This window comes from Ictidomys tridecemlineatus, chromosome 11 (assembly GCF_052094955.1).
Source record: "Ictidomys tridecemlineatus isolate mIctTri1 chromosome 11, mIctTri1.hap1, whole genome shotgun sequence".
Classification (NCBI taxonomy): Eukaryota; Metazoa; Chordata; class Mammalia; order Rodentia; family Sciuridae; genus Ictidomys; species Ictidomys tridecemlineatus.
Window position 1 is genome coordinate 6,453,630 of NC_135487.1, and position 25,594 is coordinate 6,479,223.

Genomic DNA, 25,594 nt, shown 5'->3' on the forward strand with positions numbered 1-25,594 from the left:
AGGAGTCAAGACATTAACTGGAATTAGGTTACCCAGTGTCTTCCAAGTAGTTTCTAGGGAATAATGCTGTCATTATGCAGGGAGCTCTCTCTCCTGACCTTCCTACTTCCCATTAAAACAAAACAAAACTTTTATTTTAATCAGCAAATATATTCCTCTAGTTTAATTCTCCTTTAAGACAACATAAATGAGATCTTCCCTTTTCCCTAGCTTTATTCTAGAGAGAAAATGGCTCCTTTACAGTGCAGCCCGGTAGTTCACTGAAGCATAAGTGCCTTCTTCTACTTTTATTTTGTGAGTGGTGAGAATTCTTTCGGATAGACCTGCATTTTAATGCTGCAGGCAGATAAGATCTTGCTTCCCTGAAGCAAGATAGCAGTTGCATAATGGACATGCCCAAGAATGCCTTGGAGCTGTGTTCCTGAGGTATGGCACTGCAGGAGGAAAATATTGTAATGGAAACAGCAGTAGAGAACCTGAATGCATTTTCCTAGCAGGTTATTTCCTAGCAGCTTCTTGTTATGCTTTACTTAAGAAAAGGGGTAGAGAGAGAAAAGGGGAGGGGAGGGGAGGGGAGGGGGGATAGTAGAGAATAGGACTGACAGCAGAATACATCAGACACTAGAAAAGCAATATGTCAATCAATGGAAGGGTAACTGATGTGATATAGCAATTTGTATACGGGGTAAAGTTGGGAGTTCATAACCCACTTGAATCAAACTGTGAAAGATGATGTATTAAGAACTGTGTAATGTTTTGAACGACCAACAATAAAAAAAAAAAAAAGAAAAGATCAGTTAGTATACTAATTTTCACAGGCTAATGCTGCTTCTGTTTGTTGAATAGCCTGTTTTCATATGTAGCAAATATCTGATCCCTACAAACCTCTCTAGAGAAAGAAAGTGATATGTAATTGTTGTTCATTTAAGTCACAGCTTAAACTGACTTAAATCGATTGCTTTCTTGTTCAATAGGCTTTGTGTGTGTGTGTGAGGCGGGTCCTGGGAATGGAACCCAGGGTCTTATGCATGCCTTACATGCATGAGCCACATCTCAGCCCCTTGTTGTTGTTTTCTCAGTACTGCAGATTAAACCCAGAGGTACTTTGCCACTGAGCTACATTCCCAGCCCTTTTTAAAATATATTTTTGATTTTGAGACGGCCTCCCCAACTTGCTAAGACTGACCTCAAACTTTTGATCCTCCTGCCTCAGCCTCCTAAATCTCTGGAATTAATGGGCTCAATAATGTCTTAAACATGCAGCTTATAGGCATTGTGATGGCTGGTATTTATAGTCTGGCATCAAATTCAGTACTGTGAGTTCCATTGCTTAGGCTTTGCCCATAAATATCCACTACAAAAACTGGCAAGGGCAGACGCTGGGCTAAGTAGCCTGAGGGCCCCCAAACTTTATACAACTTAGAGCTCACTTATAAGGCATGCTATATTCAGTACAGTAAAACTTTGGCTATGTGATTCCTTTAAGGAATGTTTCATGTAGTAAGCATTTAACCTTTTACATATCAAAACTTAGGTCTGGGGGGCTGGGGATGTGGCTCAAGTGGTAGCGCACTCGCCTGGCATGCTTGTGGCCCGGGTTCGATCCTCAGCACCACATATAAACAAAGATGTTGTGTCTGCCGAAAACTAAAAAATAAATATTAAAATTCTCTTAAAACAAAAACAAAAAAACCTAGGTCTGGGGATATAGCTCAGTGGTAGAGTGCTTACCTACATTGCAAGGCCCTGGATTCAGTCCCTAGCACCACCAAACAAAAACCCAAAACTCTCATTTAAGCATTTCATGGAAGTATTTTCTGATTTTTCCTGTGTATTTCTCTACCTTGATAAGTGAATCATCAAGAGAAATTAAGTTGTGTAGCTGTATAAGCATAATTTGTTAGCCAGTGCCATACAGATAACTACAGATGCAGACATGTATGATGTGAGAGCAAAGAGTTGACGAGCCCAGCATTCCTTTGAGCTTAAAAAATTTCCTTATGTTCATTTGTCTTTGGATTTTTTTTTTTTTTGGAGGGGGGGGTTATCGGGGATTGAACTCAGGGGCACTCAACTACCGAGCCACATCCTAGCTCTATTTTTTGTATTTAGAGACAGGGTCTCACTGAGTTGCTTAGCGCCTCACTGTTGCTGACGCTGGCTGAACCTACAATCCTCCTGTGTCAGCCTCCCAAGTGGCTGGGATAACGGGGGTGCATGGCAGGTTTTTTTTAAAATGTAGTATGTGCATATTTCCTCAAGCCCTCATTTCTGAACTATGAATCAACATTGCTGTTCCATCTCACATTAGGCTCCTTGGGTGGGTTATGGGCAGCTTTATACACTGCCATACCTGGCTGCCTGCAGATGAAATTGACTTTTATACTAACAGCAGGGAACTATTGGCTATTCTGGGTTATTTGTTTGTCCACACTAAGGCTGTTGTTCAGGCTTGAAGGCAGACTATCCTTCAGTCTTTCTCATATTGTGAGCTCTTTAGTAGATTATGTACTTGAAAAACTGTTGATTTTGCCTTATTTAAAGAAAGAACAGTAAGAGGAAACCCAGTTCAACCTGGCTCCGTGAGTAGTGTGGCCTTAGGTTAATCAATTAATCAAGTTAATCTTAAGTTGCCAGGCTGGGCAACTTAGACTGACTCAAAAATAAATTTTAAAAAGTGTGGGATGGGGATGTAGCTTAGTGGTAGAGCCTTTACCTAGCTTACACATGATCCTGGATTTAATTGCTTGTACAATAAAAACAAAACTCCTTATTTGTCAGTTTGTATTCCCTAATCAATGTAGGTGGTTTGTGGGCTGCCTTATTTATTTATTTTTTATACCTTTATTTTGTTTATTTATTTTTTTCCCACAATACCTTTATTTTATTTATTCATTTATTTTTATGTGATGCTAAGGATCAAACCCAGTGCCTCACATGTGCAAGACAAACTCTCTACCGATGAGTCACAACCCCAGCCCCTTGTGGGCTGCTTTTTACTCAGTATTAAGTCAGGTGATTTGCTTAGGTCGTCCTGTACCATTGTTTTCAGTTTTCACTTTGTAGGTTCTACCTACCTCTGTTAAAAGCCTAAAATTAATGTGTGTTGTGGTGTCAGCTTGTGTTACACTTGCAGTTTAGAGTACTGTACAGGAGAATGTAACACCACTCCATTAGCTATGGAGTAAATTCTGTGGTGCTTTAGATAGGTAGCTTTGATCCCTTGGGATCAGGCAAGCATCCTTTCATGAACTTCTCACTCCGTGCTGGAATCATATGGGTTTGTCTTCATTGCCTCCTCCTAGCTTGGCATTTTGGTTCCCCGATAAGCTTTGTAGTGGCAGGTGCTCTGCCTAGTTATCATTGCTCCTTGAGGATACTGATGTTATTTAGGTAGTGGTGCTAGCCCTTCACTTCACTCTGTGTGTGCACTGTGGACCAAGAAGAGCCAATTTATGTAGTTTTTGCCACCTTTGCACAAACCCCCACAACAGATTTGTTCTAGCTTCTCCCGCTATGTAACCAGCTCTTCTTCTTTTTTTTTTTCTTGATAGCATTGGAGATTAAACCCAGGCATATGGTACCACTAAGCTATATCTCCAGCCCTTTTTATTTTTCATTTTGAGACAGTATCTGGCTTCATTACCCAGGCTGGCCTTGAACTTGTGATTGTTCTGTGGTAGCCTTTGAGTCTCTGGATTATGGCCATGCACCACTGTGCACAGCTGCCCTGCTGTTTCTTTGATCTGGTTTGCTCTTTGCCTAGCTTTACTAGTTGTTCTTTCTCTTTTCTTTTAAACCATGCTGTCCTGTTTGTTTCTCTTGACTCCTGAAATTCCTGTAGCTGCTGCTTGAGTCTTTCCTTGTGGCTTTTTTATGTGTTCCCTTTCTTTTGCCTTTGGTGTATTTTTGGTTTTGATATTAATTGGAATTAATTATTCCAATGGTGGAATTATTCTGGAAACCCAGAAGTTCCAGAAAACCATACTCTAGACACCTTAGAGTTTATTGTGTTTACTATTCATAGTTTATTTTTATGTAGATGATTATGTTTTGGGATCTCAGAGGCTTCTTAAAGTAATCTATTAAATGATGTATTTTGTGGACTGTAAGACTTGTCCTCATTAATCACTACTATTACTGACATTAACTGTCATCATCATCATTATCACCTGATTTTGTGATTTTTGTCCTCATGACTAACATTTGCTCCTGCTTTTGTGTATGTTTCTTTCCCCCTTTTTGAATCCCCTTTCCCACCACTCTAACCTACTTGTTCTTCCTCCATGTGAGCATTACTCATCCCCAGTTCACCTCTCTCACAGACAACTGAGTGCTTTCGTTCTGGTTCTTAGCACACTGTTGTTAGCTCCTACCATACCCATTCTCAGTTCTCAGACATGTAGCCACACAGTTGTCCCTCCTCACATCTTCTTGTGGCAACTTTTGCTCCTCCCCTTATCTCTGCTCATGTGGAACCTAGCCAGTGGCCTATCTGAATAGACTCACTTTAGATCGCATCCACACCTACCCTTCCCCATTCTTTCTTTTCCTTGCTTTATTGTACTCCAGAACACTATGGTTTGATACACTGTGTACTTTTTTTTTTTATTTGTACAATACATTTATTTATTTTTTTTTTATGTGATGCAGAGGATTGAACCCAGGGCCTCGCACATGCTAGAAGAGCACTCTACTGCTGAGTCACAACCCCAGCCCCCTGTGTACTTATTGATCAAAATTATCTTGGTGTCTTTACTAGAATATAAGTCTCAAGAAGGCAGGCATTTTGTTCCTGACATTCTCTAGTTGCCTAGAACAGGGCTTGGCATATAGTAAGGTTATACATTAGTATCAATTAAGTTATCAATTACTTCTCTCTCTCCTTAGGATATAGTTAGAAAGCAGAAAACACATTTTAGTTCTTACATTTGTAAGATGTAACGAGTACTTGGCAAGTGATTGACACTTCAGGGGCTATAGGAGATTTAATACTATGCCTTTCTATATTGGTTATTAGAAATCCTTCCTTTCAGGGAAGGGTATTATGTTACAATGAAATTATTGTGAGTCAAAAGCAATTAGTACCTTTGGAGACTTTATTCTTTTGTAGAAGTGGTTGTCAGAAAAAGTATTTTGGGATGTTAGCATTACCTTTCTGTACGTAGGCCCACACTTGGAGACAGGTATTTTAATTAAAACTTAGAGAATTTATATGTTTGAGGCTGACATATAATCTTTAGCCTAATCTTTTTTTTTTAAAAGCATACTATTCTCATGAAGAAGCCAGACAGTTATTTTTTTAAAGAGAGTGAGAGAGGAGAGAGAGTGAGAGAGAGAATTTTTAATATTTATTTAGTTCTCAGCGGACACAACATCTTTGTTGGTATGTGGTGCTGAGGATCGAACCCGGGCCGCACGCATGCCAGGCGACCGCGCTACCGCTTGAGCCACATCCCCAGCCCCTAGCCTAATCTTTAGCATTCTTACCTTACATGTTAAAAAAGAAAAAAGCCTCATCACTTTACATTCAGCTCCATATCCTCAAAGGGCACAATCTTTTTTTTGCTTTCCTTCTTGAACATGGTACATTATATTGAAAGACTGCCACTTTAACCATGTACTTCCTTTCTTAGGAATCAGAGAAGATCATTGCTGAGTTGAATGAAACCTGGGAGGAGAAGCTTCGTAAAACAGAGGCCATCAGAATGGAGAGGTCAGGAGATTAAAATCTGGGAATATTTCTAAGTTTTTTGGGGCATTTGGGTTTCTTTTATTGTAAAAAAAAAAAAAAAAAAAAAAAAAAAGATGAAATGGAAGTTAAAAACAGCCTAGTATGGTGGTGCACACCTGAAAGGAGGCTGAGACAGGAGGATTGCAAGTTCCAGACCAGCCTGGGCAACTTAGACCCTGTTTCAAAATAAAAAATGTAAATAGAGCTGGGGATGTATCTCAGTTGTAGAGTGCCCCTAGAATAATCCTTAATACTAGGAGGGGAAAGAACTTCCACTCCTGAAACACAAGACAAATTATCAATCGGGCTGGTACTTGCAGCCAGTCGGATATACACTTTAAAGAGAAGTCCACATATTTAAAGGTTTTCAGTGGAATCATGTGCATAATAGTTACCATACTACCTGTTGCTGTGGCATAAAAATGGAACAAATTGAGGAAGAGTATTTCTTCTCAGAGAGTAGACTACCTTTGACAAAGGCCCAAATCCAAAGAGCTATTCTTACCACTGTCTTTCACTATATCCCTTTTCTACTGTAAAGTGGTGAGCATAAGCCAAAATGGTACTTTCGCTATTGGAATAAATATATACTTAAAAAATAACAGTTTCTTTCTTCCCCCTTCACAAGAAGATGAGGTGGGATCAAGTTCTAATGTACTGATATAGTAAATGTAACAAAAAATAAGAATTTTCTTATTTGTTTTAGAGATTTTAAGCTAGAATTACTGAATCAAAATGAATGGTGGGCATGGGTATATAAATAACATTTGAGAAAAATCACATTTATAGACCATATTCCATATATCCAAGTCATTTCCTTAGCTTCTGGGTGTTTCTTTGAGTTTATGAATTTCTGTCTGTCTCCAAAATCAGATGAGGCAAAGGATTGTTTTGTTTTGTTTTTTATTTTTTATTTTTTTGTGATACTGGAGGTTGAACCCAGGGCCTTGTGCATGCTTGGCAAGCATTCCATCCTTGAGCTACAGGCTGACAGTTATCTGGGTGACTAGAACTTTTATACTGGAGTATTTACTTTGGGCTGTTTGTCTTAAAAATAATTTTTCATTATTGATGAGATAAGCACATAATTCCATATTTGCATTACCAACTCTAGATTTGACTAATTGTTTTTTGCTTTATATACTTTATCAAACTTTATTTTTCCGTTTTATCTGACTGATTTAATTGACATTTTGGTATAAGTATTTAATTTACTTGAACTTGTTTTTTCCAGAGAGGCCTTGTTGGCTGAGATGGGAGTTGCCATTCGAGAAGATGGAGGAACTCTAGGGGTTTTCTCACCTAAAAAGGTAAGAAACAATGTATAAATTCTGCTTGGGGGTTAGGAATTATAGCTTAGTGGGAGAGTACTTGCCTAGGATGCTCAAAGCCCTGGATTCAGTGCCTCACTCTGCCAAAAAAAAAAGAGAGAGAGAGAGAAAGGGCCAGAAATGGTGATGTATGCCTATAATAATCCCAGTGGCTTGGAAGGCTGAGGCAAGAGGATCACAAGTTCAAAGCCATCCTTGGCAACTAAGTGAAGCCCTAGGCAATTTAGTGAGACCCTGTCTCAAAATAAAAAATAAACAGGGTTGGGGGTGTGGCTCAGTGGTAAGGCGCCCCTGGGTTCAAACCCCAGTACCCAAAAGAGAGAGAAAAACACTGAATTGGTGAGTGGTTACTTTGTCTTTCAATGCTGATCTTTACTCCTCCTCTTTTTTATCTTGTTATTTGGAATAATTTCAGAAATTTCTGATTTCATTTCATAGTATGGTATTAAAAGACAAGGGCACCCTGTTTCCAAAATACCTATCCTGTTTACAAAAAAAAAAAAAAAACCAAAAACACTCAGAGGCCACAAATCTGTACCTTTTGGTTGTCTTCATTGTTGCTTTCTTTTAAATTTCCAATGTAATCTTGCACACTGTGCTTCAGTTTGGCTACTCTTTCTATGTACGTTTCCCTCACAGAAGTCACCAACTCTGCTCTATAATTTTTTGGAACCAATTTCAACTGTTCAGGTTTGTGTAGAAAAATACTGCTCCAGTGATTTATATTATTTATAACCATTATACTGAGTAAAGCAGTTCCAGCCCTTATCCTTTGAGACTTCTTTTCTCCCTTCTTTGTTTTCTTTCTTTTTCCCCTTCGATTTTCTTAAGATTTCAGTAGTTACTTTCCTAACTCCATAATCATAGTCGTAGAGTAGTTTGATACCTTTAGCTAATTAGATTTGTAAGTTGTCTTTTTTGTTTGTTTGTTTTTTCATATTAGTTGCTACTTAGTTACTGTTCGATACTGGAAAACCAATACTATAAGATTCTTTTATGTACTTGTTTATGTGACAATGATGGAACATCTACATTGATGTACAAAGCATATATTTCATACCACTAAAGAATGGCCATTCAGTGCTGGGGTTGTAGGTCAGTGGTAGAGCACTTGCCCGACACGAGACGCTGGGTTCGATCCTTAGCACCACATAAAAATAAATAAATAAAAATAAAGATATTGTGTCAATATACAACTAAATATATATACAAAAAGAATGGCCCTTCATTTCAAATGACCTCAAACTAGCCAATTAAGACTTTTAGACATCTTTACACATAGTTTTGAAACAGAGATCTCTTTAGGTTAGAGTAGAAGAAGGAAGGAATTTTGAATTGGTACTTTTCTTTTATGTCTCACAGTTGGAGACATTATTGTGATTTTTGTGAAGATTCTTCTGGTTAGTTTTTTTTATCATGGTCACATAAATAACATTTTTACAAATTCCAATGTGTCATTTTTCAACAAAAAAGATTGAATTAGGACAGGGGTTGTGGCTCAGTGGTAGAGTGCTTGCCCAACATGTGTGAGGCCCTGTGTTTGATTCTCAGCACTGTATATAAATAAATAAAATAAATGTCCATTGACAATTAAAAAAAATTAAAATACGATTGATTTAAAGATAATTTAGAGGGCTGAGTTTGTAGCTCAGTGGTAGCATGGGTGAGGCACTGGGTTCAATTCTCAGCACCACATATAAATAAAATAAAAATAAAGGTCTGTCAACAACTAAAAAAGTATTTTAAAAAAAAGATAATTTAGAGGGTCTGGGGTTGTGGCTCAGTGCTAGAGTACTTGCCTAGCATGTGTGACGCACTGGGTTTGATTCTCAGTACCACATATAAATAAATAAAGGTTCATGAACAACTGGAAAAAAAATATATATATATATACACACACATATTATAAAACTAGAGCAATAAGTATTTTGTATGTTTTAGTGTTTTTATTACTTTTCCCTTCAGTAACACATGTATTTATTCAGATATATTACCTATAATGGTAGATATTTTAGCAGTTACAGTTTTGATAGCATTTCGATTGTGTATATATCTAAAGGTATTTCATAATATCTTGTAGTGTTAAAAACTGAGGGGAGAGGGGCTGGGGTTGTGGCTCAGTGGTAGAGTGCTCTCCTAGCATGTGTGAGGCACTGGATTTGTTTCTCAGCACCACATAAAAATAAATAAAATATGGGATGGGGCTGTGGCTCATTGGTAAAGCACTTGCCTAGCATGCCTGAGGCACTGGGTTCGATCCTCCACACCACATAAAAACCAACAAATAAATACAAATAAATAAATAAAAGTTTAAAAAAAAAACTGAGGGGAGGGACTAGCTTGGTGATAGGGCACTTGCCTAGTATATGCATGGCTGAGGATTTCATTCCCAGTATCACCAAAAAAATTGTGGGGAAATTTTTTATAACATCTTATAAAACTTATGATATTTAATGTGAAACATCAATAACTTGAACAAATATTGTGATATAAACAATAAAAGATTCCAAAGACATCTCTACTTCCAAAGCATTTTCTTGCCCACCTTGCTTTAACTTTCTTCGTTTCCTCAGGAAAGGGAGGGAGAGACCATTGACCACTTCCAAATTTAGTTTTTTTAAAAAATAAATTTTTAGATGTTGATGGACCTTTATTTTATTCATTTATTTATATGCAGTGTTGAGAATCAAACCCAGTGCCTCACATATGCTAGGCAATTGCTCTACCACTGAGCCACAACCCCAGCCCCTCCAAACATAATTTTAAAACCTGTTTCTGATAATCTCTTTTTCTTAGTCCAAAGAGGAGACTTAAAGAATGCTACCCACAGAGGGCGTAGACTCTCTCAAACAAGCCGGGTTCTTAAGCACAGAGGTGGATGGTAGTGGAGATGGAGACAGGTTTTCCAGTTTCCTTTTAACCATCTTTGGCAGTCCTTTTCTTTACCTTGTCATCTGACTCTTTTTTTCATTTTTCCGCATTTGCTGGCACACTCTTGAGTAGATTTTGACCCCGAGGCCATGTGACATATTTTTGGATTCCAGTGGGGTCTTTTCACCAAAGAAGGTTGGTTTTTAAAACATTTTAGAAACATTAGAGTTAGTTGAAAAGAATTTTTAGAAGGTGTTATTATTGAATTTTAGAAATTTCAGTTTTTACATGTTTTCTTTAAGGTAAAGAGAAATAAAGTAAAGACAATAACTGGGACCATGGAAGAACTGATGTTAATTATAGGAGGTGGCAGGGGATGGGGTAAATTTGAATAAAAGTAAATGAAAAATTAAATCTTTTGCAATTTTTGCCCATGCAGTTACAAAGATTATAATTAACCCACCCAGAGAATCATTCTGTTTTGATTTTTTTTCTTTGTGTTCACTGTGCTTTGACCCTAAGAACTGGGTGTTGTTCTTTATCCCAGAACTCATGTAATAGAATGCATAGGTGTGGTATAGGGAGGCCTGAAGAGAGTGTTTTCTCTTTATTATAGCTTTAGAACTAGTAATGAAAGATCTTCTTCAGACTATGTGGGGAAATCTGAGAAGCCTGGCCTCCTATGGGCTCCTGTTGTTACTATATCCCTTCTTATGGTGCCTTTCTCCAAACTGATAATCTGTAATCTTTTTTCAGACCCCACATCTTGTTAATCTTAATGAAGACCCACTAATGTCCGAATGCCTGCTTTATTACATCAAAGATGGAATTACAAGGTATATTGGTGTCTGATTTTGGTCACTTAATATTTTCTTTTTTCCCTAGGTGATTGTTCTTTGAAAAACAATTTTTGAAATGATTTGCTGTTTATTGTATCTGAAACCATTATGAACTTTACTCTTTCAAAATGATGTATGCAAGTGGAAACAGCTAACAGTTTTTCTCTAGAAGACCCTAAATGAAACTTTTCCTTTTAACACCTTGTATGAATTCATTCAGGAGTTTAGTTCGCTCATATATTTATTGTGCTGTACAAGTTATATTGGTGTATGCTTCTCCCTGGTTTCTTATTCTCATGTAAGGAGGTTCATTATACAGGAGAATAGAATTTGCAATTGAAAGCTTTGGAAAGAAAAAAAGCAATAGGTTTTCTTGTACATTCCAAAGCATATTCTTTGGGAGAAAGAGGTTCATTGTTTCTAAGTGCTTTTTGTGTCTGAATTTCCCTGGGAAACACTTTCTCTTGTGTTCAGGGTTGGCCAAGCAGATGCTGAGCGGCGCCAGGACATAGTACTGAGTGGGGCCCACATTAAAGAGGAGCATTGTATCTTCCGGAGTGAGAGAAACAACAGTGGTGAAGGTGAGAGTTCCTGGTTTGAGTTTCTTCTGTAATTTTTTATTCTATAGTATGAGAAGTCCTTAAGACTTGGTATTCCCTGTCTCTGTTAGTGGGTACTTGTTATATAATCTTATTCTGAAATATGGAGGAAGCTGGGATGCTTGTAAATTCAGGAAAGGACATAGCTACTTTACATGAAAATAGCATGGACAAAAGGAGCCCTTTTGTTACTGCCAAGAACTGAGCAGGACATAAGCAGTTAGGCTTGGTCTTGAATGTTAATTATTTAATAGAAAAGTAAGAGAAGAGTAAATATCCAGGATAATAGGAGATTTGAAGAACTTCAAGTCATAGCTGAGTAGATTTTCTTTTCTTTTTTCTTTCTCTCTCTGTCTTTCTTCCATCCATCCATTCATCCATCCATCCATAGGGGAGAAAAAGTTGATCTGATTTTTGCCTGGGCTATTAACAAAACAGCAATAATCTAATGGTATTTTTGTGTTGGTATTCTGCCTTCTTCCCTTAACTGAAATATTAGCTTTTAATCTTGAGTTTCTGGTTATTACCTGCATCTCAAACTTAACATTTCTACTGGTTTTTTGTTTTATTGACTGAACTGTCAGAATATTGTTGAAACTAATATTTCCCATCTTCTTCAGAGGTTGATAAAATTTAGTTTAATACTTCTGTTTTAGCTCCAAGCAACTTCTAGTGTTACAACTAATTATACCCAAAAATAAGTACCTTATAGATGCTTTAGCCACTTGATTGGTTGTAGGAGTCTATTCTAATTACCATAAGTCCTGATGATCAATTGTTTTCCATTAGTAATTACATTGGTTTGTGGTGATAACATCAGTTTGTGTTCCTCCTAGTTATTGTAACCCTGGAGCCCTGTGAACGCTCAGAAACCTACGTGAATGGCAAAAGGGTGACCCAGCCTGTTCAGTTGCGCTCAGGTGAGACTGGGAGAGGTTTGAAGTCTTCAGCAGTATGCAGATGGCTTGTGTGAGCAACTCTCAGATTTTTCTTTTTCTTTCTAATTTTTATTTTTTGTGGTGTTAAGGATTGAACCCAGAGAGCCTCATGTGTGCTAGGCAAGCTCTCCACTACTGAGCCACGTCCCCAGCCTGCTACTCTCACTTTTGACTCTATTATTGTTGGCACTAGAATTATGTTCTTGTAAAATGTCAGAAGCTTTAAGGGAGTGGGGTTATTAAATTAGAAACTACACATTTTAAAAATTATTTCTTTAAAAAATGAAAGTAAAATTTTAAAAAATTTAAAATGATTTCTTAACCCTATTTCTGTTTTGTGCTAGGAAACCGCATCATCATGGGTAAAAACCACGTTTTTCGTTTTAATCATCCGGAACAAGCACGGGCTGAGCGGGAGAAGACTCCCTCAGCTGAGACCCCGTCTGAGCCTGTGGACTGGACTTTTGCCCAGAGAGAGCTTCTGGAGAAACAAGGAATTGATATGAAACAGGAGATGGAGAAAAGGTAATCCACAAATATATGGCCCACATGACTTTCTCTTCAACAATAATACATTTGTGAAGCCACTCAGTGATTTCATAATTTATTCTTTCTTGTTATATACTTTTATTTTTTCCTTTTAGGTTACAAGAGATGGAGATCCTGTACAAAAAGGAAAAGGAAGAAGCAGATCTTCTCTTGGAGCAGCAAAGACTGGTAGGAATCTGTCCTGAATCTGCTAGCATTAGGAAAGGGTAGCTGCTCCACACCTTCCCTGTGCCCACTGAGGAGCTTTTGTGGCTCTCATTGTGTCACACACTCTTCTTTCATTTTCTTAATGGAGGACTAACTTAAATCTCCTGGCAACTTTAGCCTGAACAACTGTTCATAGAGGTACTATTTTGTGCCTTTTATGTCTTAAAGTCAAATCTTTACTTCTATCACAATTAGGGGCTTTTTCTATCACAGTCTCAAATAGTGAGAATTTTTCTGGTACCTTTGCCTTTTGGGTAGTGATTTTTGAATCAATAGTGATCCTTTTAATAATTACTCTGAATATTGAATTTGGTGGGAGTTTGCCTTGGTTTTGTTTCTGATCACCTGATAGTACTAATTCTCTGCTCTTGGGCTGACTTGGGGATTGTTCTTGTGCTGGGCAGATCTTTTTTTTTTTCTTTTTAAGTTAAACTGTGTCTAAAAATGATGCTGCACAGTTGCATGTGTTAATCCTTTTCTGTTCCCCTGCATGGAGTCTGAATTCTCAATAAGATTCTCAGTGGCATGAGTGATAACAGTGGGAACAGGGGCTGCAGACCCACCTCAGACAGGAGAGGGAAGTTGCGGTCTTTGGAAAGGATTTGGGTGCACAGCTGGAAAGCCAGTTGAAGGTACCAGCTCTAATGCTAATGGCTTTAGCATTTTATTATGCAAATTGATTTCCAAGGTTTGATAGTAACTAACTCATGAATAAATTGATCTGTTAGTAGATTTTAATTTTTAAAGGCAACCAAGTTTAATAACAAAGCTCTGGTTATAAGAAGCTCCTTGACATTCATTTGATGTGCAAGAAAAAAGTGTTAACTAACCTGTGGATGCAGATTAGGAAATTGTCATTTTTTAAGATTCACGGGTCTTTCCTTATGGTAAGGAGCATTAGGGAGAAAGCTGGAGCATTGGCTTCTTCACTTAACACCCTTATGTAGCCATGTTCTGTGCTTTGAAGAAAATGGGGCTATTGTTTAATGGGCCAAAAAAGCCAAGGACTCTAGCAAAAGGCAGCCTTTTCAAGGAATTCAGTTTTCAGGCTTGGTAATGGCTTAAACTAGTTCATTTGTTGTCTTAGAAATTATAGTAAAGCCCCCAAAGGGCAAATCAGATGTTTAGGGCAAGATAATATCAGTGTTAACATATAAGAGTCTTCCTCTAGGAGGCCCACTTGAAATTAGTTTTGACAAAAACAGAGATTTAGCTACCTTATGGTTAGGGCTTGAAAGGTTTGTGTCACATGAAGAAGCCTTTTATCATAATGATATAGTATAATTTAATTACATGTCTCTGATGGTTTATGAGAGATCAAATGAGGACGTGTAATTAAGCTGTATTTGTAATTAGCAATAGGGTTTTGTGATTTTATAGTGCTTGATAATTTATAAAGAACATCCATCATTTTATTTGATCCTTGAAACTACCCTGTTTGGTACATGTGTATATAAATAAAATTCTAGTTTATAGTTGAGGAAACTCAGTTAAAAAAAATTTTAAAACCGCCCCTAAAACCCAAACTACTTTCTTGCCCTTGTCCATTTTTGAACCCTGCTAAATCATGGATCTGAGGCTTGAACTTGGGTCTTGTGATTTGCTCAAATGTTCTGTCCATTAGAGCAGTGCTTCTCAACCTCCTGGGAATTTTGTTAAATTATAGCTGCTTGTTGAGTAGGTCTGGGGTAGGATTTGTGATTCTGCACTTCTAACTAATTCCTGGGTGAGGCCAATTCTATTGGTTTGGGACTTTACTTTGGTAACTAGGCACAAAAAGAATAATGATGCTTGGTGCTCTCTATAACCCAGAGTTAGTAATCATTCTGTGCCACAAAATAAAGACACTGACCATTAAATAAAAAGAAAGCAAATGTCTCTAAGTCATATTTAGCTTCTAAGGGATGTATATAGTCCGCAGAAAACCAGTTTTGGTTATTATTTGCTCTGTGTGTCTGAAAGTAAGCTGGTATTTCTGGAGCACCTTTTTGCCATGGAATGTGCTTTCCTCTCCAAAAATCCAGCTGTCTATTCTACTTCTTTCTTCTTTTCTTCTTTGAGATACTAGAGATTGAACTCATGGGTACTCTTCCACTGAGCTGCATCCCCAGACCTTTTTATTTTATTTTATTTTATTTGAGACAGGATCTCACTAAGTTGCAAGGCTGTCCTTGAACCACTTGAGATCATCCCTACCTTAGCCTCCTGAGTACACCATGCCCAGCTTCTACTTCAGTTTCTTGATCTCAAGAGGAACTGATTCTTAACACTTTAGCCTGAAGAATATCATAATACCAATAACATTATTGTATGGAAATGTATTTTTATGACTATTTATCAGTCAACCAAATGATAATAGTTATAATATGCCCTGTGAGTAGATTGAAAGGACAAAAAAAGAAATTGTTATTCAATAAATCTTTATCTAATGTTTATTATGTAATTATTTTTTTTGCCTAATGACAACATTAAAAAATCGAATTTAGGGGGCTGGAGATGTAGCTCAGTGGTAGAGCATTTGTTTAGCATGTGTAAGGCCCTGGGTTCAATCTCCAGCATTGAAAAAAGTAAATAAATAAGTGAATAAAAAGTGGAATTCAGGCTCCTACGTTTCTGTGATGATAGGTTCCCCAAATGTGTCTCATTCCTATGTTACTGAGCATTCCCTCTGACAGTTGGTGCTTCATCCTTTTATGCTTCTGTTTTGGGTCTCTTCTGTCATTTGAATAACCTCTTTGTAGGGTTTCTTCAGGAGACCCCACTTTGCATTTGCTATTTAATGAAAACTGAAAGGTTATTTAGTGACTTGTGAAGTGGTCAAACCTGAGTAGTTTTTCTAACCCTGTAATTAGTGAATCTAGATATCTTTAAAACATCTTTTTGACATGAGATAGGACTTACATTTTTGGCACCTAAACTTTGCCTACAGCTTGTAGTATGTGATAGAGTCAGTGTGTGATAAGGTATTACATTTGAACTGTGAAGAGTACATATTCTACAGAGTTCATTTGGCAGTGTTTTAGAAAGAGAAAATTATGACCATTTGATATAACTTTGAGTTCTTTTGGATTTTTGTAGACTCTCATTTTATGTTTTATTTTATAGTTTAAAAGTATAACTTTTATATCATAAGCCTGGTATTAAAGCAATGATTAGAATAGTTGTCATTTCCTAAATTAGAAAATATTCATTTCATCCCTAAGTTATTTTAAGAGGAAAAGAAAAACAGCCAGTAACAATAAATGATGGTTGTCAATTATGTGGGAAGAATCAGAGAGTTTTGTGTTTTATAAAACCCAACTTATACATATTCACACAAAAACAAACAAACAAAAAAAAACTTTTCAAGTCAGTCATATTTTTTTTCTCTAATGTTTATTAATGTCATATTATCCCTTAAGATTAGCCTTTCCCTTTCTCTCTCTCTCCACCCCCCCCCTCTCATGCTGGGAATTGAACCTAGGGCTTAGGCACACTAGGCAAGCACTGTACTGTTGAGCTATACCTCCAGCCCCCATTCTGCTTTTAACATTAAAAATGAAAAGAAAAAAAAAAAAACAGTGTATAATCTGTAAGTTTAGCTTTATCTGCTTTTTGTTGCTAAGTTTTTAAATAGGTAGGTGTTATTAATGGGTTTGGCACATGTCAATAGAAATAATATGTATATCAACAGCAACATCTTTAGATTCAGAAGCTAAATTATTGGTATTATTTTTCAAGATTATTTTTTCATTCCCTAGAAAATGACTATATATACAAATCTTTTTGGTCTAGAAACAAAGATACTATTTATCACTTTCAAGTCCTTTAAAAAACAAAAAAACACTTACCTCACACATTTTTAGTAATAACAGCCAAGAAAAAAAAAGACACTATTAGTCTATCTTTTTGTGTGTGTGGGTCATGGGGATTAAACCCAGAGCTTTAATGTATGCTAGGCAAGTGCTCTATCACCGAGAAATACCTCAGCCCTAATAGACTATCTTGAAATTCTAGTGAGTATTTTCTTTTCCCAGAAACTTACTTCCTGAATAGAAATTCTTCCTAATCCTATTATGTATAATTGTAAATCCAACATTGGCTTCTTATAGCTCTGTGAAGTTTTTCAGAAAAGAGGTAATGATGTAGAGACAAACAGCTGAAAAAACAAGAGTTAAACATAGATTTTATAGGGGATCCATTTTACGTTTGTGTTTTATATATTCATTGGAAGCATTGTCACTTAAAAGTGATATTCCTTAAATAGCTAGAAATGCTATGGGTTTTTTAGGTAGAGAACACCTCTGTTTTATATATTAAAATACCCTGTTACGGGGCTGGGGTTGTAGCTCAGTGGTAGAGCGCTTACCTCACACGCATGAGGCACTGGGTTCGACCCTCAGCACCACATAAAAATAAATATATAAAATAAAGATATTGTGTCTTTCTTCAACTAAGAAATAAAATAAATATCCTGTTACTTGGGGAATTTAAATTTAATTTAAATTAAATTTAATTTCTGCTAAATTATATTTAGCAGAAATTATATTTAGCAAAAGTCTATTTGCCTAGTAATTTTTGATCTGGCAAATTATTTTACAAAATTTTGAAGATGAGATTTCATGGATTTAATTGTGTGAAAAAATAAATAAGATCCACTATAAGGATCCTTTTTTTAATGCTTCCTTATTCCCTGGGTTACAAATATACCAATTAATATGCCAGTATCTGGGGCTGAGGTTGTAGCTCAGAGGTAGAGCACTTGCCTAGCACGTGTGATGCTCTGGGTTCAATGCTTAGCACCACATAAAAATAAATAAATAAAGTAAAGATATTGTGTCCAACTACAACTTTAAAAAAAAAAAAATACCGGTATCTGCTCCTGGAAGGACTCAGTTCAGAACCCTCTTGCCTGACAGAAAAAAATTTGGTTGATAGAACCTCACACGGTCTACTAGGTATTCTTAGCACTTTTAACAACATCTCTGTTTGCTTCTTTTCTACTTTCTCATCCTCTAACTCTTTTCTAGGGCTGCTCTTTTTAGTAAAGCTAAACAAAACCTGGCGTCCTACAGCCTTACTAACCTTTGTTAACCTGCCTGCTCATCACATCTTTGTATGGCATCTGTGCTCACTCACTGGGAAGGAGAATCTGGAAGAAACAACAGCAATAACCAAGGCAAATGTGGGGATGTGGCTGCATGGGTTGTTAGCATGTGTGGGCATAGGTTTGACTCCCTTTTCTTGATATAGTGGAGATGTTATCTCACACTAAGTTGTTAAATTGTCAGATGACCTTAAAGTGGGAGACTCACTCCCTATGTCACCTCCTAAGAAATATGATTGCATATTTCATCACTTAAGCCAGAAAGTGAAATTTTGGGTTAGGAATTCTAAATAAACTTTTTTTTTCTTAGTAACCTACATAGGAATATGTCTTAATAGACTTCCACATCATTTATGGTTTTTTTGATTTGGTTTTAGTTTTTTGTTTGTTTTATTTTGTTTTGTTTTTAAACTGGTTAAGGCTTTTTTGCTTGCTTTTTCTTCAGTTTGATTTTCCTTTTTTACATTTTAATTTTGGTTATTTTGGGGCCATATTTTGATTTTGTTTTTCCAAAGGACGCGGATTCTGATAGCGGGGACGATTCTGACAAGAGGTCCTGTGAAGAGAGCTGGAAACTGATAACTTCTCTGAGAGAAAAGCTACCTCCCAGCAAGTTGCAAACCATTGTTAAAAAATGTGGCCTCCCCAGCAGTGGGAAGAAGCGTGAACCAATTAAAATGTATCAGATCCCTCAAAGGCGGCGCCTGAGTAAAGATTCCAAGTGGGTCACGATCTCAGATCTTAAGATTCAGGCTGTCAAGGAGATTTGCTATGAGGTCGCTCTCAATGATTTTAGGCACAGTCGGCAGGAGATTGAAGCCTTGGCCATTGTTAAGATGAAAGAGCTTTGTGCCATGTATGGGAAAAAAGACCCCAATGAACGGGACTCCTGGAGGGCAGTGGCCAGGGATGTCTGGGACACTGTTGGTGTTGGGGATGAGAAGATTGAAGATGTGATGGCCAGTGCTAAAGGTGGGACAGATGTAGATGACCTCAAGGTACACATAGATAAGCTGGAAGATATTTTGCAAGAAGTCAAAAAACAAAATAATATGAAAGATGAGGAAATCAAAGTCTTAAGAAATAAAATGCTCAAAATGGAGAAAGTCTTGCCCCTAATTGGGTCTCAGGAACAGAAAAGCCAAGGAAACCACAAAGCAAAGGAGCCTGTTGGAATTAGTGGAATTTCTGAGAATGATGTCAGTAAAGGAGACAGCGGAGAACTTGGCAAAGAAGAACGTGTTTCCCAGCTGATGAATGGGGATCCAGCTTTCAGACGTGGACGTCTGCGGTGGATGAGGCAAGAGCAAATCAGGTTTAAGAACCTGCAGCAGCAGGAGATAACAAAGCAGCTTCGTCGACAGAATGTACCTCATAGATTCATCCCTCCCGAGAACCGAAAGCCCCGCTTCCCCTTTAAGAGCAACCCTAAACACAGAAACTCTTGGAGTCCTGGGACGCATATCATCATAACAGAAGATGAGGTTATTGAGCTTAGAATTCCAAAAGATGAAGAAGGGAGAAAAGGAAATAAAGAAGAAAGCCAAGAAAAAGTGGGAAGGGCAGCTTCTAAGGACCCCCAGTTGCCGTGGGGCTCCCAGAACACACGAAGTCAAGATCACATCCAAGTTAGCAAGCAGCAAATTAATAATCAACAACAGCCACCTCAGTTGCGTTGGAGAAGCAATTCTCTCAATAATGGCCAACCGAAAAGTACACGCTGCCAGGCATCTGCCTCCTCCGAATCATTAAACTCGCACAGCGGACACCCCACCGCTGATCTGCAGACTTTCCAGGCCAAGCGCCACATCCACCAACACCGCCAATCTTACTGTAATCATAGCACTGGAGGTCAGGTAGAAGGCAGTGCGGCCGGTTCTTGTCAGAAGCAGACTGACAGATCCAGCCACGGTAGCCAGTTTGTGACGCCTCCGAGGATGAGGAGACAGTTCTCAGCTCCCAACCTCAAAGCTGGTCGAGAAACCACAGTATAAGTTAACACTGGACAAACTGTGGAGGAAACGGGCAGTGTTAATGTGAGCTCATGCTTCGAGTGTTTTCATCCTTTAGCCTTGAGTTCCTACTCTTTACGTTAAGAATTTAGTGTTGTGTTCCTACAAATATTAACTGGTTTTATATTGTTAAAACATAAAACACTGGTAAACGTTTCAACACCTCCCTTTTGCTTTGATATCATCAATGGGCAGTTTCTGGAATTTTGGATAGAACATTGAGACCTTTATTTTTTGGAGATTTTCCTCCTTCCTTGGTGCCTAGATAATTAATACACTTACACCAATTTGTCTTATTTTGGTGTAAGTTTGTTATGTCTATGAATTGATCTGATATCCAGAAAAACCTGCCTCTTAGTTTATGCAAATACTCAGAAGGAGAACTTGATGTGTAGAATTAGAAGTCTGTTATTCCCAATGAGTGTTAGAAGTTAGTTTAAAAAAAAAATCCATGCAACTGTGTGGATACAGCTTTGGATTTCTCATCCATGTCTGCTCTTGTCCTTAAGTATAATTGGGATTTTCATAAGCCCAAAATAAATGTCTTCAGACATATCTCCTGATATGTAGTTTTGCATCTTCCGTAGAACTTCCATTTTTTTTAATTCTGTATTTTACGTAGAATTGATTCAGTAGGTTTTTTTCTTAATGAGTCAGAATATGTATGAAATTTGTCATATTATTGAATGAAATCTTTTAAATTGACACTGTTATGGGTTTCTGCGATTTGCATTTTGAAGTTTAATGTATAATTTCTCTCTGTCTCTCTCTCTTTGTCTCTCTCTCTCTCTCTCTCTCACACACACACACACACACACACACACACACACACATCCCTTATCACCAAAATTGTGCCAACAGAAATTCCAACAAAAGACTTGAGTGCTTTGAACAGTATACATAAATTTATAAGGAGACTGTTTTTATGGGAAGAGGATGAGGTAGGACGTGAGGAGAAGGCTATAGGATATGGCTCTCAGTTGCTTTTCTCAGTTGCTTTTCTCAGTTGATGAAATCATAAATAAAAGTTAACTTTGATTGGGTCTGGAATAAAGAGACGATCAATGATGAACTGCTCATTGGTCAGCAGTTGCCATGCTTGTGGATACTCAGGAAGCAAAGAGAAGGCCTGATGAACATTTCCTCTATCAATTACCTCATTTCACTCTGTGGTCTCAGTTTGCCTCACTGGAGAATCCACTAAAAAAAGATGGATTTTAATAGGAAGAAAAGAATAGTTTTCTACATTCATCTTCATCTCTTGAACTTGTCAGAAACTTTTCTGAGGCAGTGTGAAGAGCCAGAGATTGCCTGACTTCACGGTGTTGAAGATTCCCGAATCACACTAAATCATCTGTCAAATGCTTGTCTTCCAAATAGTGTGAAAAACTGCAGCCAAGATAGCAATTAGCTCAATGAAGCCTTCAAGATTGTGATTATGTGGTGGTTTTTTTATTTTTCCTTTTTGTGTGGGCACTGTGCTTTATTAGAACACATTATTTTTAATCATAGTATTTTTTCTTTGTTTCTAAGAAAATGCTTTCTTAATGCATAGAAACTTGCTTCTAATTAACTTTTTTTTCCTTTAAAAGAAGAACCTTTGGGGATTATTTTTGCTTTCATAGCTAGAACAGTTCTAGTCTAAGTTTCTGTGGCAGATTAGAGGTGGGTGAGTGGAACTTGCAATGCATTGACTTCATCATGATGGCAGTCTCCTGTGCTGTTTGGTTTAAGTGTATTCGGGAGGTTCCTTTAAGTCAGTCACTTCAGTGAATTGTTTATAAACCCAAATTGTCCTTCTTTATTCCTTTTTAGACATAATTATTCTGACTATTCCATTCTTATCAAAAATTAATTTTTTAATTCTAAAAATAGTGATTAGCTTTCAATTCTGGCAAAAAACAGGCTCTCATTTTCTTAAGGCAACATAGGCTAAGCATACATATTCTCATTTTGGGGGGTAGTCTTTTAGTCTTGTTATGGATAGGTGCCTTCTTTTCCCATCAAATAGTAGGTATGAGTTACTTTCCACTGGTGATCAGGCGACACTAGAATGAAAGTTCCATAATAATTTCATTTGCAAATGTGGGTTGTGGTAAGAACTCTGCCCACAATGATATTCCAAAAAATTAGGGTTGTGTCTGTGCTTCATCTGCCGATCTAGGTGCCCTCATATTGCTCAAATGTTTGGACATCTAAAACAGATCTTAATTTCATAGATGACCAGGCTAGGCATGGTGGCCACACCTGAAAATCCCAATCACTTGAGAAGCCGAGGCAGGAGGATCACAAGTTTATGGTCAGCCTCAGCCATTTAGTAAGACCCTGACTCAAAATTAAACAATAAAGGGCTGGAGATGTACCTCAGTGACAGAGTACCCCTGGGTTCAATCCCCAGTACCCAGCCCCCACAAAAAACCAAAACAACAACAACAAAATAGATGAGCAAGAAGAAATGAACCACTATATATTGACTACTATATATGTCCCCTTCATGTGTTTCATGCTTATTTTAGAAAATAATATGAATAAAAGTGTTTCATTGAATCTCTCACTAAATAAGTAATGCTATAAGACCAAAGAGAAATAGTCATCATTAAAAGATTATTTTGTTATTAAAGTATTCCTAGCTATTATAATAGCAAAATGGGAAAAAAATGTGCTTATACTAATGAAATTATGTAATGACCTTACATTATGGGGCATTGTTGAAGAGACCTAATTAATTGGTGTACTTTCACAATTCAAAATGGCACTCCTTGGGGCATTAGACATTCTGTTATCTAATAAGTCTAAACCGCAGGGCATTTTCTTTACTCTTCTAATTCTTTCTAGCACTGTGAATTTCTTTCTCTTTTTGCTGGTAATGCCATGAATAGGAATTATAATATTGAAGTGACTTGAAGTGACCTTTTATGCTTTAGGTTGATACTAAAACAGACAGACAAACACTGACTTTGTAACACCTGTCTGTATTAAATGCTGTCAGATCCCAGGAAGATAACATTGACTTCCCCCAGACAGCCAGCTACTATGCCCGGTGCCTTCCTGGTCCTTTGTAGACTTGCCTTGATGAGGTGTACAGAAGACTGGGCAGTGGGGAAGCTGCCTGTGCCCTGGCATACCTTAATGAGATGCCTTCTTAGGCACAATGCAAAGCAAGCATTCATTCTGCATTGTCAGAGTCAAATTTGTTATAAGGAGTTTTCGTAATTGTCTAGTTCATGTCATTTTTGCTATATTTTTAATTCTTCTCTAGGTATACTTGGTTTGGACCACTTTAGGTTGTGAAATATAATGGTTTTCCTCCCGTTATTACTGTAAAAAGAAGCTTTGAATCTTCTTATTAATGACTGTGGATTTTCCCCTCAATTTCTTAAAACTATGCTTGAAGATTGTCTTTGAGTGTAAGACCTGCCTTTTCAGAAAGGGAGAGTTAGTTTGTAATGTTAAAAAATAAAATCCTCGTTTAATAAAAGTTGAAATTCTTAATCAAGAGTGTGGTTTCTCTGTGTGGGAAAAGGGAGAAGTGAAAAAAGGTGTAATGCTCATTAAACTTATCTTTTATTTATTGCTTTTTCATTCAAACATAGTTGCATATATAATCTTGTTTCATATTCTACATGAACTTGAGTTTTTTTGAAGCATTTATATTTGCTCCAATTCTATTCAACAATATTCTGTCTTATAAGGAATCTTTAAGCCCCTACTTTTTGTTATATTTCTCTTAAGTATTTTCTCATATGAAATGAATATTACTTTGATTTCTTTGAGTTCACCTTGAGCAGGTTTCAATTTTTTTCATGATATGGTTCTTATTTGAAGTTTTTAAAAAAATGAAATAGTTATGCTTCCCTTTAAATGACTGATCCTAGATTTCTAAAAAGCTTTGAGTAACTGTATGAATTTACTTTCTCCCCTTTAACCTATGTTTTATCCACCCAGATTTTTAGTGTGTGCTAGAGAGAATGCAGAATATTTCTCGTTAGTGGCCTAACTTGACTTTTTATACTGGAAAACAAAGTCATCTACTATGTGGTAGAATACAATATCCACATGAATTCTAACGTGAAATGATGAGCTTTAGAGAGTGTTAGGCTTGACTTGATTTGTATCTGGCCTCATAACCTTCCTTTTAGGTATTTTGTATTTCTCTGCTATGGGAGAAACTATGGAAAAGTTTGCAAAATCCTACCATCCTAGGAGGTGTATGTGATAATGCACTGTGGTACATGTGGTGACAATGTGGACACAGGGTGAGAGTCACATCCAGAGGGGAGGGTGGGAGGAAGGTTTTCTCTTTTGATGCAAGGCAGGGGACCTTGAGCCATGAGCAAAATCCCAAAGTACAACTGCGAATTTATGCAAGTGAAGAGTGGCAAGGGATGGAAAGAAGCAGGTCAGGCCCCAGGAACTCTGAATAACCTGAAGTGGTCAGAGCATATGTGTATGGGAGGGTAAGAGACATGGGGGGAGGGTTTAATGGTTGGAACAAGGACAAGATTGTGGCATGCTAAGGAATTGGACATTATCTGAAGTGTGATGAGAAGCTGCCAAATATTTTAAGCAGGGAGATTGCTTTCTTAGATTTGCCTTTTATAATGTTCCCTATGGCCAAAGTATAGAACATGGGTTTCAGGAAGGCAAATTCAGAGCCAGGTACATCAATTGGCAAGTTGCTATGTGAACCAAATGAGAAAGCGTTTTTCAAAACAAGACCAAGAGGGAACAGGGAGGTTGGGAGAAAACAGAAGCAATTCAGGTCTAGGAAAAAGTGTTGTGGGACCATTGGAGAAGGATAGATGTGAGACTAGCCACATAGTACTGCTGGTAATGAGGAACAAATTTAGGTATTGAAAAGAACCAGGGTGTCACCTTGGTGTAGATCTCTTCCAGTTATGGCTTGCTGAATACAATCTGCCATATAGAGCCAAGTTTCTGATGTCAAAAAACAGCCTAATCAGAAAACTCAGAATAGTGACATTGATTTTACATTAAATATCACCTTCTCAGAGATGCCCTAAGTATGCCACTATCATCTCTTATCTAGTAGCCTAACTTGATTCTTTGCTTCTGTTCTTAAGCCCTGCAAATCCATTATCCACATAAAACCAGAATTTTATTTTATATTTTATTTTTTGCAATACTAGGGATTGAAACCAGAGGTGCTCTACCACTGATTTACTTTCCTAGCCCTTTTTATTTTTTGTTTTGAGGCAGGATCTTGCCAAATTGCTGAGGCCGGCCTTTAACTTTCGATCATCCTGCCTCAGCCTCCCAGGTTGCTGGGATTACAGTCACATACCCCCATATCTGGCCAGAATCAGCTTTTAAAAACTTGGGTCAGTGGCCTCAAGGGCTTCCATTGCGCTTAGAAATCTGAATCTTCCGTTGCTCATAGCACTTTCTGTGTTTTGGCTGCTTGCCT

General features: G+C 37.4%; 1 protein-coding gene across 24 annotated transcripts in view; it reads left to right on the forward strand.

The window, feature by feature from the left end:
- Kif1b (kinesin family member 1B) overlaps nucleotides 1-25,594 on the forward strand; it is a 151,015-nt gene that overhangs the window by 65,812 nt on the left and 59,609 nt on the right. For 13 of the 24 annotated variants that reach the window (XM_078025252.1, XM_078025258.1, XM_078025259.1 and 10 more), the window contains 7 exons: nucleotides 5,637-5,716; nucleotides 6,969-7,044; nucleotides 10,693-10,772; nucleotides 11,250-11,356; nucleotides 12,211-12,294; nucleotides 12,657-12,837; nucleotides 12,957-13,029. In XM_078025252.1, the coding sequence (XP_077881378.1) occupies nucleotides 5,637-5,716; nucleotides 6,969-7,044; nucleotides 10,693-10,772; nucleotides 11,250-11,356; nucleotides 12,211-12,294; nucleotides 12,657-12,837; nucleotides 12,957-13,029 (681 nt within the window). Of the gene's footprint in view, nucleotides 1-5,636; nucleotides 5,717-6,968; nucleotides 7,045-7,704; nucleotides 7,756-10,068; nucleotides 10,132-10,692; nucleotides 10,773-11,249; nucleotides 11,357-12,210; nucleotides 12,295-12,656; nucleotides 12,838-12,956; nucleotides 13,030-18,669; nucleotides 23,659-25,594 lie in introns of those variants that run through there. The other 11 variants (XM_078025246.1, XM_078025248.1, XM_078025254.1 and 8 more) reach the window with 3 other exon arrangements.